At 44.6% G+C, this 14,408-nt stretch overlaps 1 protein-coding gene across 3 annotated transcripts in view; it reads right to left on the bottom strand.

Moving 5' to 3' along the window:
- The window catches only part of LOC106580343 (transcription factor COE2), a 35,049-nt gene extending 20,918 nt beyond the window's left edge, over window positions 1–14,131 (bottom strand). The window contains exons 1-6 of one of the 3 annotated variants that reach the window (XM_014161274.2): window positions 13,474–14,131; window positions 10,337–10,493; window positions 8,449–8,512; window positions 7,267–7,322; window positions 7,077–7,150; window positions 5,414–5,482 (exon numbers count right to left, since the gene is read on the bottom strand). In XM_014161274.2, the coding sequence (XP_014016749.2) occupies window positions 5,414–5,482; window positions 7,077–7,150; window positions 7,267–7,322; window positions 8,449–8,512; window positions 10,337–10,493; window positions 13,474–13,607 (554 nt within the window). In that variant the 5' untranslated portion in view covers window positions 13,608–14,131. The remainder of the gene's footprint in view (window positions 1–5,413; window positions 5,483–7,076; window positions 7,151–7,266; window positions 7,323–8,448; window positions 8,513–10,336; window positions 10,494–13,473) is intronic. The other 2 variants (XM_014161273.2, XM_014161275.2) reach the window with 2 other exon arrangements.
- Window positions 14,132–14,408: the final 277 nt, after the last annotated feature.

Raw genomic sequence — 14,408 nt, 5'->3', positions numbered from 1 at the left:
GCAAACTCAAAATGTAATACATTTCAACTCTATATCTGACATGGTACAGGTGTCTTCCTTTTTTAAGCCCATAACCATGTGTGTGAGGTGTATACTTTTGTTTGAAAGTAGATTTACCCCACTGCAGTAAAAGGCTAATCACATCTCTAAAAGTGGGCTTTGCCATAACCCTCACTGCCTCCTATAATAAGTACTTAACAGTTAGAATTATTAACACATAGGAAAGGATTTCTCTTGTCTAATTAGCTAGGCTTCCATCCAATTGGCGACCGATTTTCTACCGAATATTAAAAGATCAGCATAAAAACAATATGCGCATTTTGCCACTAGAGGTGTGTTTCTATCAAATTGAGTTGTTGCAGATAAAAGGCTGTACATGGTGACGTAAAGCATATAAAAATCCCTTTTTGCAGTTAAATGGATTTCCATCACATTTTCAACTCTACTGATGTGTTATATAGTGTGTGCCCACTCTGGTCTTGGCACGTGCGCTATAGCCAACAGCTCGCAGATACAGTGCGGGTATAGCCTACACTATGAGATGATTATGGACAAAAGAGCAATATTATTTTTATTTGACAAACGGCAGCCAAGCATCGATGATCATGTCACCAGAATAAGACCCTCAATATTTATTGTGAAGGAGCATCAAGCTCATCACCTTGCACTTTCACTACCCTGTTAAGTTCATCATTATTTATTTAATATGTAGCCTAATAAACTGCATGCTTTCCCAACGAGTCGTAGCGGGAGGACCACACAACATGTCATCCCGTGACTCCATGTTAACTTCGATTTGATGGTTCTTATATCAATATTGGTGCATAAAAGCGTTTCCACTGACAATTATCGCACAATTAATTGTACAGACACAAAAAGATCCCACTGTCTCTCGTATTTCGTTTTGTCGACATTTGGAACGTTTACCGACAAAAGTTCTGATTCCATCAGACCTGTAATGAAAGTTGTATCCGACATGTACTTTACTCGCATAAAAAGGTTAGATTGAAACCTGATTTGTGATGAGAAAACTTACTTGAAAGATTTTGTATGTTCTAGTTGGCAGAAAGGAAAACTCTACTGTATCTCTCCCTTGCATTCAGTCCTTGTGAAATGTCTTTTCATTTTGAAAGGGGGAAGGGAAAAGTAATATTGACCAAATGTGAAAATTCCCATTGATTATTCCTGTTTTCCTCAGAGTACCATCTTGTTAAAAAAGACCCCTCCTGAAAACACTATAAATTAGTGAGATGGTGCTTGCCATTGATCCCCTCTCCTCCACTCTCCTCCCCTGCCTCCCCTCTCCTCCACTCTCCTCCCCTGCCTCCCCTCTCCTCCACTCTCCTCCCCTGCCTCCCCTCTCCTCCACTCTCCTCCCCTGCCTCCCCTCTCCTCCACTCTTTTCCCCTGCCTCCCCTCTCCTCCACTCTCCTCCCCTGCCTCCCCTCTCCTCCACTCTCCTCCCCTGCCTCCCCTCTCCTCCACTCTCCTCCCCTGCCTCCCCTCTCCTCCACTCTTCTCCCCTGCCTCCCCTCTCATCCACTCTCCTCCCCTGCCTCCCCTCTCATCCACTCTCCTCCCCTGCCTCCCCTCTCATCCACTCTTCTCCCCTGCCTCCCCTCTCATCCACTCTCCTCCCCTCTCCTCCACTCTTCTCCCCTCTCCCCCACTCTTCTCCCCTGCCTCCCCTCTCATCCACTCTCCTCCCCTCTCCTCCACTCTTCTCCCCTCTCCTCCACTCTTCTCCCCTGCCTCCCCTCTCATCCACTCTCCTCCCCTCTCCTCCCCTCTCCTCCACTCTTCTCCCCTCTCCTCCACTCTTCTCCCCTGCCTCCCCTCTCCTCCACTCTTCTCTCCTGCCTTACGATGGATCCTCCATGATTTCCTTATGACCATCTATGACCATCAACCTCCTAGTCAAATATAAAACCACACTTGTACACTCCAACCCTGACTGCTCCCACTAACCAACCCACACTTCCCATTCTTACAAACACTAGCACCAATACTGACTCTGCCTGTCTCTGTTGTAAAGCATGCTCCTCTAGAAATACAGAGGCTAGCTCTTTCTAAAGGTCAGGGGTCATCTGACAGTAATGCCACTGTTAACTGACCTGTCTGTCTCTGAGCAGAGGGTAGAGGGAGAACTCCTTAACTAATAGGAGGGAGGGACACAGACAGGGATACTGTTTGTTCTAGTATTCTCAAGTTAGACAAGCTCTGAAAATATCAAAGCCAGACAATGCAAAAGCAAGGCTTGTAAAAACAGAATATCGGAGTATGGAGTGATGTAGTCATACTGTAAAAGAAAATACAATGGGTTATCTTTGAAACAGATCCTTCAGTCACCTGAGATTCAGTCAACAACAGGGCACATGTGTGGATGTAATACAGTAAGATCAATCAGTCAGTCAATCAATCAGTCAATCAATCAGTCAAAGACCACTGACAGAGGTTCGCTTCAATTTGCAAAAGTAAGAATGTCAGTGAGTGAGTGACAGATTGAACAATAACACAACTAGTAGACGCTGCAAGCAATATGACATGATCAGTGTTTTACTCTGAATAAGAGCCCGACACAAGGGCGTCTTTAAGAGTAATCCCCCCCTTCTGACTAACCCCCTACAAGCCCCCTGGCCCCACCACCCCTCCCTATGGATCAGCTGTGATCTACTCTCTCCCCTTTCACTCAAATCAGGATTAGGGAGAAGGATGGAGTGGAGCAGCAGGAGAGAGAGGAGGGGATTTGGGGGGTGGGGGGGGGGGGGGGGGGGGGTGAGGACCGAAACAATATGGAAAGGAGATTAGAAAAAGAGGGGGTTTGGGCCGTTTGGGGAATTGCAAACTCCCTTGTGCTTGGGTAGGTGTCTTAATGACACTGCCTAATTATCACAAAATAAGATGGGCTAAGAGGAGGGAGAAGAAATGGATGAGGGAACACAAGGGAGAGGAAGAGAGAAAGACAAGGGCAGAGAGGAAGTGAAAGAAAGAGATAAAGAATGAACGAGTAGGGTAGAAACACTGGTATGAGCATGAGAAACCAAGAGAGAGGGGGACCATGGAGAGAAAGAGTATGAGAGTGAGAGAGAAAGAGAAATAGACTGAATAGAGAGACAGAAACAGTGAGAGAGAGAGATGGAGATGGAGAGATATAGAGGTGGAGAGAGAGTGATAGAGAGAGAAAGGGAGAGAGATGGAGATGCAGTAGAAGCGGCAGTAGGAGCGGCAGTAGGAGCGGGTGGGCACCAGCGCGCTGCATATTAATTGGAGAACAGGTGTTGGGGCTGGGAGCAGGAGGCTGATTACTGCAGCCTCAGAAACAGCCATCCTCCCCCCTCCACATACACACATGAATCATTTAGGCCCCAAGCAGTGACTCGGGGAAAGGGTCAGGCAAAGGGTCACAGACACATACACAATTGCACACACATCAATATACATACATACATAAATAAATAAACATCTGTGCACATCCATGTACACATACACAAATAATATACATATGGGCATATTCAGACACAGACACATTCTCTCACACCCTCTTGCTATTTATCACATGCACACATGCACACACAAAAATCCACAATAACTAAAGTTGAGATCTCTGCAAGGACACAAATTCCACCAGCTTATCCCAAATGACATAACTGCTAATAGGCTGGTCCCCAAGGAGAGGGATCCATGGGCCTGTCAAGAGGGAATAACCCCCTATCAGACCTGGATGGGCCCAGTGTGATTAGAGGGTACAGTAGGTCAACGATCCCATTTAAATCCATCCTCACAGTACCACCATCATCCTGCACAGGCCCACACACTGACATAGATCCTCCAATTCACAAGCACCCTGCGCTACTTATAAACAATCTTTGGAGTGGTTTTGCCATGGAAGATGGAGGAAGAGGAGGGGGGTCGTTGGGAAAGTAATGCGCCAAATGAGCAAAACAGCTGCTACTAGGGATTCTGGGAAAATCTAAAAGACAACAGACCAATTTTCCGTTATATGAAAACTATCTTCAGCAGAGATCCTCTGAGACAGACTGTCAACTGCCGGCCAGCTCGAACAGAGGAGGAGAGAGAGGGGGAGGGGGGGGTGAAGGGGAGAGACAAAGACAGAAGCGGGAGGGAAAGTGGGAGAGAAAAATCCTTGACATTTTGGGATGTATTTTGGGAGGAATGGAGAGAGGGAGAGAGGGAGGGAGGAAGAGTGAGGGGAAGGAAAGGGCGATGAAGGTTGAAGAGATGACGTCACAGAAAAACTATTGTACAAAAGGTCTGCTTGTGAGCATTTATCACAACAGCTGATATCAGGGTGACACGGTGTGACTTCCAAAATCCCTGGGACCTGGAAACCCTCACACATGCCCATTAAGGTAATAGTCCGTCTCCCTAAAGCCTGATAACTGACCGTCAGGTAGGGAGTCTACAGACAATACATAACCCTCACATTGCACGATAGACCCTAACTCTTCATGATTCTGATAGGAATATTTTTGTATTCATATATTTGGCAGGAGTTAGGGCTGTGTACCGAGGAGGTATTTTTACTAGGACAGTGTGGCCTAAGTGTAAGGGGACGCCACAGTGTTCTGTGTGTTGACCAACCCGAGCAAAACAGACAGACAGACAGACAGACAGACAGACAGACAGACAGACAGACAGACAGACAGAGACAGAGACAGACAGACAGACAGACAGACAGACAGAGACAGACAGACAGACAGACAGACAGACAGACAGACAGACAGACAGACAGACAGACAGACAGACAGACAGACAGACAGACAGACAGACAGACAGACAGACAGACAGACAGACAGACATATACAGTATGTGAGCACAGTCACTAACAAACACAGATGCTTACATTAGCACTGACAGGTATACTGCAGAGACACTAATTATCACAGACGCATGCCTCAGGGCCATAAACACTCATAGGGTGGGTACGCTCTGGCATAGCAACAGACCTAGAGGGCAAGCTCTTAAATATATATACACACACACGGACTGTACCTACTCACCCACACATTTAATATGCAGACATGTATGCACCTTGCCACCACCCCTACACATCTACACCCTACCCCTACCCCCTCCTCCTCTCCCGTTGCCCCCACTAACCCTCCCTCTCCTCTGTTTTTACTGGCCATAAAAGAAACGGCTGATTTGTGAGGTCTCATCACAGGAACCACATGGGTCTCTGCCCTCACTCCAAACTCTCTCTCCTTCTCCTCTCTCTCTGTCTCTCTCGCTCTCTCAAAATGTATGTTTGTGTGAGTATTTCAGCATCTGAGCATGTCTGGACATCTTAGAGGCATGAGAGGGACAGTTGAGGGGGAGACAGTGGAACACAGGCTCAGTTGGGTTGTTTGACGTTGTCTGAGTAGTGTGAGTGAGTGACAGGTGCCGTTACCTGTCAATGATGACCGGGTCAGAGGGCGTCTCATTGCGGTTTCCACAGCTTTTCTTCTCACAACAGCGACTGTGTTCCAAAATAACAAACAGAAAACACAACAACACAGTGAGTGAAACAAACCAGCATGACAAGACTGATCTTTCCTCTGGCCTGACCACCGTCCCAGACTGCACTGCAGACTGTACAGATCCATGGAAACAAAAAGGGCCAAAGGAGAGGAGGTGAAAAGAAAGGAAAGGGGAGAAAAGGTACCATACAAACAGGGAGAGACCATTCAAAAGTGAAAAGCCAGCCTGGCAATCTGTCACATTGATTTCAAAATCAAAGACAACCCCCACCCCATCACACAGACAAACACATCAACACACACACACAGCATCCTACAATTTGTCAGCAGTCCTGTCTGTGGAGCCTGCCCCCCCCCCCCCCCAAAGTCCCCTCCGCTGCATAACAAAAGTGCCCCCACCCCTAACCATCTGCCACCCCTATACCACACCTCACCCCTCTCGTGTCCCAGCTTGGCCCTGCCCTGCCCCCTTCCACCCTCCCTCCGCCCCCCTGTCAGACGGCCTCACTCCCCAGCTGTGACGCTTGCCCTCTGCCTCCCTGGCTCTGTTATTAGCCAGCTGTGAGTCACATTCGGGCATCTGCTGGCTACACAATGGCAAAGCCCACTCAGTCTTAGCCCCTCTCCCCCTGCCCAACCCCCCTCTCATGCCCCCTCCTGCCCTCAAACCCTGGGCCACTGCCCCACTACACTAACACTAACTCTCACTCTCACTCTGTCCTTCTCTTCCTACCTCCTTACCACAGTAGGTTGGTGGAACCATAATTGGGGAAGACGGGCTCATGGTAATGGTTGGAGTGGAATAACTGGAATGGTATCAAATACATCAAACACATGTCATTCCATTTACTCCATTCCAGCCATTATTATGAGCCATCCTCCCCTCAACAGCCTCCACTGCTCCATCCCTCCAAAAACACTGCATGCATGGTGAAGAAGCCCCGGCTTCCAAAAGCACCATAACGGCAGCTCTCTTCTTCCACCCTGACCCATTCCTGACACACTTATTCTTTTTACACATGCATTAGTTTCCATGCACATTGTTAGAAACTAAAGCATTCATAAATGTGAGAAACTACTCTAATTCTTATGTTTCAACATTGTTCCTATGTAGATCATTGTCCATGCATAACATAACGGTCTGAGGTGGTGATGGGGGTGGGGCTTAGGGGGCTGATTATTCCCTTAACATGTTTCAGTGGAGGTTGAAGGTAGAGTGGCCCCATATCTCCCCCTGGCTATCTGTGAGGGAGGCTCCAGAGAGACACAGGAGCTGGCGTGGGACACGGAGAGCAGCAGGGGGCTCACACTGTAACAAGCCTGATGACGCTGGCTATACTTTCATTTCAACCCCAGTCTTATTTCCAAATGGCACACCACGTCAGACACATCAAAACAAAACCCAAATATATTTTTAAGGATGTGTGTGTGTGTGTGTGTGTGTGTGTGTGTGTGTGTGTGTGTGTGTGTGTGTGTGTGTGTGTGTGTGTGTGTGTGTGTGTGTGTGTGTGTGTGTGTGTGTGTGTGTGTGTGTGTGTGTGTGTGTGTGTGTGTGTGTGTGTGTGTGTTTGTGTGCGTGCGCATATGACTCACCTGCACATAACCTCGTGAGTGAGCAAAACCCGGCACATTTCAGGATTCTTGTTCTGTCCCTCATATGATATGGGCTGAGAGAGAGGGAGCATGGGTGATGGGGGCATTTGATTTCATGTGCAATCAATCAAGCTGTAAGCATGAGCTCCACAGCAGGCTAAATCCAGTCAGGGCAAACAGGGCTCCTTACCTGTTTAGTGACGGAGTCAATAAGTCGTGCATAAAGATCCTGTTCTGTACGAACCCCTGCACACAGACACAAACACAATCATTAGAGGAAACTAAACTAACCTCACAAAGACAACCTAATCCTGAAGGCATGGGATATGAGTGTTTTAGACTGGACATTGATTTGATTCCCATAATGGCCATTTCCTGGGTCATCCATACAGTTCAGATCAGGATCAATGGAGGCTTTTAGGAGCTCTGGGATCTGAAACAGAGAACCTCCCAGCATGCTTTTAGAAAACACCTGAACCTTTGGTCTCTGGGCGTTTCAAACACACTGGTTTTACTTCCTTGTAGGCTGCTGCGAATCACACAGGACAGAGAAACGGCGTCGATGTAATGAAATGCCACTGAAGAGCAGCATGTTACCCAAGTTTTTTTTATGGAGCCTACTATGCAGAGTATTGCTTTTAAAACGGGTTCCCCTCATCAAAGTCTCAATTGGGGGGCCTTTGATATCACTAGAGGGAAGTGGAGGGGAAAGGGAGGGTGCAGAGGCAGGCGTGTGTGTGTGCATGTATATGAGTGTGTATGGTCGGGGTCTTTCTGCTACATGTCTTTCATCTCCTCTCCCATGGGTGCCACAGGGATGGCAGAGTAGGGGCAGTGGAGGCTCATGGGAACCCAAATCTCTGTGCACATCCCTTATCTGATGTTGTAACACCATGGGGGGCACCGTGTACCTCGTTTCCCTGTTTATGGGGCCTGGAGCAGCTTCACACTCAACTAAATCTGGGGCTTAAATAACTCAGTGATTGGATGAATGGATAGATATTTAGAAGAGGGGTGAGGTGGGATGAGAAGCAGAGGAAGAGGTAGGGAGAAGAGTACTGGGAGTGGGGGGTTGGGGGAAAGTGGGATTTTCCACTTATATTTGGAACAAATGTCCATATCATGTCCATTCCATGGCCATACCATTGAGATGCAGGATGGTGTTTGGTCAGTGGTCTGGCTCAGGACAACCTGTTTCTCCTCCCACTCTAAAGTGGTCAGACACTAAAATGTCTCCGGGACAAAGAACCAAGAGACATGAAACCACACAGACCATATCAACTCCTGAATGCCCAAGTTCTCACACTGACATGAATGGGGAATGCTGCTCATCATGTGATGCCAGGGTGCTTTGGAGGTCTGGTGTACTCACCATTGCTGTAGAGGAGCTGCAGCTTGTAGTGCGTGCCGTTGTTGGTTTTTTCTCCCGTCTGCTCCTTGGAATGAGATGACAAACAGACAAACACACAATGCAGTCATGCAGTTATAGCGCGGTGGGGTTACAGTTAAGCACAGTTAAGCTCACTTCATCCCTGGGACTGATGTGGGATCAGAGGGTTCCCTACCCTGTAGACGGGGCCCTACACTGGGCTCCAGAACAAGATCCTTAACCTTGAGTTAGCTCCTCTTTTTAGAAGATGAACTGCAGCATGTCTGATGTGAAATCCTAAAGCCGTGGAATCCTTATGATCACATACAACAGTGTACAAAGGATCATGTATGCAACAGTTAATGTCCACACGAGCTCATGTGTGCATATGTATAGGTCTCCATGTCTTTGAGTGTCTGTGTCGGGCCTTTGTACGTGTGTGCTTCGATGAGTGGAAACTCTTTCAGTGCAGTCGACCTTGAAGGAGAAACTTCCCTTCCTCCATCCCTTCTTCCCCCTGGCTCTACACCACTCTCTTTCATTTTATCCCTTTCTTTCTCTCCCTTTCCTAGTCTCTCCCTAACTGGTCTCAAAGGAAAGCTCTTCGGTCCAATAACCCAGGGAGAAGGCATCTCTGAGCAGAAAGAGGAATACAGACATGGGGAGAAAGTAAGAGAGATAAGAGAAGAGAAGAAGGAAATAAATGGACAGATTAAAAGAGATGAGCAAAAGTGAGAAAGAGAGAAATCGACAGTGGAGATACAGTAGAGACTGGAATATAATGTTGTGTTCATATACACAGAGGAACATTTATTTCCCCTTATCACCCTTCCACCTCTGAATAACAACAAAACAAAACCAGATGCCAGGTTAACCAGGCAGAAAATGAACTCCTCTGCAGCCGTCATATCACTCTGCCTCGCCCTGGCTGTGTGTGTGGCGCTAGGGGAAACACTGACAGCCCTCAGCCCTGGCATTAGCACTGACGCCCAGAGTGGAGCCCTGTCTCCCTCCCTCTCTCCCTGTCGCCCTCCCTCCATGTCTCCCTCCCTCTCACACTCTCAGTAAAACAAAACAGTGTTTTAACTTCTGTTGACAGGACAGTGCCCTCTTCTCTCTCTGAGGGAAGAGCTGTTACCAGTTTGGACCACAAGCCTCACACTCCCAGCTCAAGTTTAACCACAAGGCAAAAACATCCATCAACACTGGGCACAAGGCTCCCACCATGGGCAGTGTACCCCTCCCCTGCCCTGTCTCTCTGGTTCTCTCTAAACTCTCTCTCTTTCTTTCTCTCTCTTTCTCTCTCCCCCTCTCTCTCTCTCTTGATCTGACCGCCACTCTGCACCTCTTCCTCTCCTTCTTTTGGCCCCATGTCTGACCTGAGGAATTTACTTCTTCCCCTCAGCAGTATTTAGTACATGGGGGTGGGAGGAAAAGAGACTTTGATGATGTGTACATGGTATAACTTAACAGAGGCAAGCGTAATTTGCATTTTTAAAAGTAGTGATGTCCCACTAATGAGGAAGGCTGCTAATTAGTCATTAGGTATTCTTTTTCAATCGCTCATCATCAGCTCAGCTTATTGGGAGTGAGGCTTGTGTTACATGGAGCTGTCAGCTGTTCATTATGCTCAGCTTTATAGGGGATGTGGAAGGTCAAGTTAAACGCCTGGATGTTGACTACTGGCTGCACAGAAATGTCCTGCTATGGGTTGCGCAAATGTGATCAGCTTAAAGCTTTGCTAGACAGTACTGCTGTAATAGCTACCAACTTTTTCAAAATTATTTCTGGTAAACAATAGCCAAAGCGGACATGCATAATAAAGAGAAATACATATTATTCTCAAATATACTCACACACTCAACAAACTGAAACAAACAAACACACACACCTTGTCGTGCTCCACAAAGTCCACAAAGGAAGTCCTCTCCACCTCTACAGGCTGTCCGTGTCTGTCATAGAGTGCCAGGACAAAATGGAAGAAGTTGGACTTGCGCAGGTTAGAGGGGGGCTGCTTCTCAAAGTGGGCCCTGGAGAGAGATACACCACTGTGGAGATGAGAGGAGAGGGAAATTAGGAGAGGGAAATCACTTCACATTACATCACAATCCTCAGGCACACATAACAAAAACTCTTACAACTGCAATCACTGTTTATTAAGGTCAACTGTACAGGCTACAACATAATAATTATAGGGTTATTGAGTTTAGACTTTGAGCTAATACAGGTCTAATGAACAACACATTTATTTGCAGAGAAAATTAAATTATGAAAGAAAAAGAAGTCTAGTGATTATAACTACTATTGAAAGGAACATATTTCTTATGCTTCCTGATCTTTATGTTTTTTCATTTCTAGATTTAACAACTATTGCAACATGAATTAGTCAGGAATGGCAATATGGAGGAAATTCGTTTTGAAAAATACTCACTGAACAAACACTGTGGAAAAAACATAAAAGGAATTGGATCCTACATGATTAATATGCTTAATTCATATTAAAATAAATAAATAAATAGCCTATTACTGTAGTCTAACTGTATTCTTGGTTGATGCTTAATTTTCACGAGTTTAAATTTAGATTATTTGTTAGCAACAATTCAATGCCTTTCAAAACGTTTTAAAACATTGGGTTCAATGACTGTAACTTTCTATTTAAGACCTATCTAGGAAATCACGGATTATCGATGGTGGAATGAAAGGAAGGCAAAAAATATCCTAACACTCCTCTCAGTGTGTTTTTATCATTAATGGATGGGTCAAAGTTTGACTTGCCCCAAACGTGGATGCCTGCAGCTTAATTAACACTGGTTGTTTATTGATGCTTCGCCTCACACTAGGTGAGACCAAAGGCTGTTTTTTTCGAAGCTGCACAATATAAAGTTCCAAATCTTAGAAGTTTTCTTTCTTTCAGATAAAACGTTTTTTTTTTTATACTGTGAAAGTTATTTTGGAATTCATGCTGACCTTCATCCTCTTGACCTTTGAAAGGTCCAAAGACTAAAAGTTTCAAAGTCTGACATAAATTAACATTTGCTTTTGATTGGATAATTGTGCGCTGCCTACATTTTTTTCGCATGCATAATGTAGATCTAGCAGAATACGGAAATTATAATTTTCTACCGGATGAGAATAATAGGTTAGGTTGATAGGTGGATCCTAGGCTATAGGCCAACTCAATACTCAAGCGCGGGCCTGTACCACCGTCCATTTCACCGATTTCAAACGGGCTCCCACCAAATGAACACTGATAGAACACGTCTGAACTGTGTTACGTAGTTATAGCTGTACAACATAGGTTTGATTTAGAAATACACATACCAAATAACTATCAGAGACATTTTAGGTAAAGTTACCATATCTGGTGAGTAGCCTATTATGAAAGTAGATTATCATGATGTGACAAAGGCATTCAATCAACAAATGACTCGAGACGTGTTTCGTTTGCAAAAAATAAATATGAAATATGAAAAGACTGTTAACGCACATTTGCAACGTCAGTCATAACCTTCATCGAACACACCAAATAACAATTTGTTACAAGTTTGTCCTAGTACCAAACATCTGTTTATTTTGGCAAATACACCTTTGAAAATAATGTTAGGCTACCTTGTCTGCATGCTTACTTTTTTGCATGTTCTCCTTTGAATAATATAAACATAGGGTAATTTATACCAAGGCTATCATAACAGCCTGTAAATGTACTGGAGTATTTTAAGGCTAATTTATACCAAGGCTATCATAACAGCCTGTATATGTACTGGAGTATTTTAAGGCTAATTTATACCAAGGCTATCATAACAGCCTGTATATGTACTGGAGTATTTTAAGGCTAATTTATACCAAGGCTATCATAACAGCCTGTATATGTACTGGAGTATTTTAAGGCTAATTTATACCAAGGCTATCATAACAGCCTGTATATGTACTGGAGTATTTTTAGGCTAATTTATACTAAGGCTATCATAACAGCCTGTATATGTACTGGAGTATTTTAACATTAAGAATTCACAAAGTTACTTTTAAACCAGTATGAGAAAAGCACTGAACAAAAATGTTCAATGCATAATATAATGGTAGCCTAATTGATCAAAATACATTTCGATTTTTCTCCAAGCTCTTTCTTTTGGGGAAATGGATGACAACATAAATATGAATTTGTCTACTGATTCATATTTCAGTAGACAAACCAATATAATTGTATTGTTATTATTATTGGGTTATTATTATTATCAACTTACATCGTAATTAGCCTATTGGATATAGGCCTAAACTATGGTGATAAGAGAACTGGATGGAGATATAAAATAATTTGTGAATAATTCAACATGGATACATTTACAGACTCCAACTGTTAAAAGCGTTTCATGCGCTTCATACAAATCAATAGCCAAGAGGTGTGATCCTCACTAAAATAACATTCCGAGCGCTCGCTTTCGTGACAGAATGCGTTTTTGTTTTATTGTTTTGTTTTATCCCTTTATCCCTATCCCTTTCATGCTCGTGACACCCCTAGCTATTGACAGCGCGTACCCCGGACAAGCCGCACTCTCACACAAAGCCAAGGATGCTCGAGGTCTATTTTTCTACATTTGTCATTCTTTACCGCCGGCCATTAACTCCCAAAGACGACCTGTTGCTTTTTCGTTTCATCCCAAGTCTGGAGAAGTTTGAGGTCAATGAGTATTAAACAAGAGGCATGAGCATAATCAACAAAAATACCTTCTATTTGACCGCTTGGCACCACCGGTCACTTATAGGCTATGTTATGGTGATCCGTGCACATAGGTTATTTGTCATTTACTTTTATTCATTATTTCCATAGCATAATATGCTTTTGGATATTGAAGTGAGACAAACTACCTACATAACAGCACACATCGACTCCTCGTGCATGCTTAAAGAGGTCTAATTCACTTCTTATAGGTCCGTAATAGTATTTTATGTTGCGTTGCCAATAAGACAGATTGACTCGTTCATTTCGTCAAAATACCACAAAGGACGTGAGAACATGAAGGTATACTGTACCTTTGCGCCGCTACGTTAGCATCGACAACACCGACATTACGCACCCAGGACCGGACCGGATCCATCTCCTCTCCCAGAGTTCTTTCTTTTAATCCGCTGACGTCTCTTATCAGATGCTCCTGGATCCCGTACATTTAAAACACAAACCAAATGCTGTTCTTTTATTTCTTTGGAGAAATTCAGAGTAAACGAGAGAGCAATATGACTTTTGGAAACTAGAACTGGAAGGTCAGTTCCAGGATACTGTGCTATCGAACACTTGGAAGATAACTGAGGCTTAGCAGCCCAAAGTAAATAATACTGCTTGTCTTCAAAGGTGCTCATGAAGGAAAACAGGCAATAGATGATGTATCTTCTGTTGGACTGCAATCATTGTCCAAGAACAGGGGATAGGTAACGTCCAACGTCGGTTCGAACATAAACAAGGATCACCTGTTTGGTGGACACGCAAGCACTCCTCGACAAGCTCATGCACACCGTAGATATGCACACCACAGATATGCATGCACACACTTCCACACGAAAGTCCTAAAATTAGGTGGCAGAATCTTTCTCAAACAGAGTAGACAGAGACCTTTTGCGCTTTGAATCTATAGGCCAAAGGGCTGGCAATAACGTTCCACTGTCCTGGAGAGTGAATGACTTCCTCTGCCGGGATAGGGTCTGGAGGAGGGGCTACACTGCCATATGGGGGACCGATTGTTGAAATTGATGCTCTCATTGGTGTAAAATGCCTCCGTTAGTTGGATTTATACCAATTTTAGCATCCAGCTAGCCTATAGCTCTCTTGTTTCATCAAACTTTTCTCTAGTGAAGTCCTACCAAAGACTGCTTCGGATTGCAGGTGAAAGTGGGATAATATAAACAACAATTCAGCTGTTTAGGCTAATTGATTATACAAATAAGAATATGAACTGTAACTAAATATAGTTTTG

The sequence above is a fragment of the Salmo salar genome, chromosome 20 (genome assembly GCF_965601325.2).
Source record: "Salmo salar chromosome 20, fSalSal1, whole genome shotgun sequence".
NCBI classification, from domain to species: Eukaryota; Metazoa; Chordata; class Actinopteri; order Salmoniformes; family Salmonidae; genus Salmo; species Salmo salar.
Note: the sequence above shows the minus strand (reverse complement) of the source record. Positions and strands in the feature narration are given on the sequence as shown.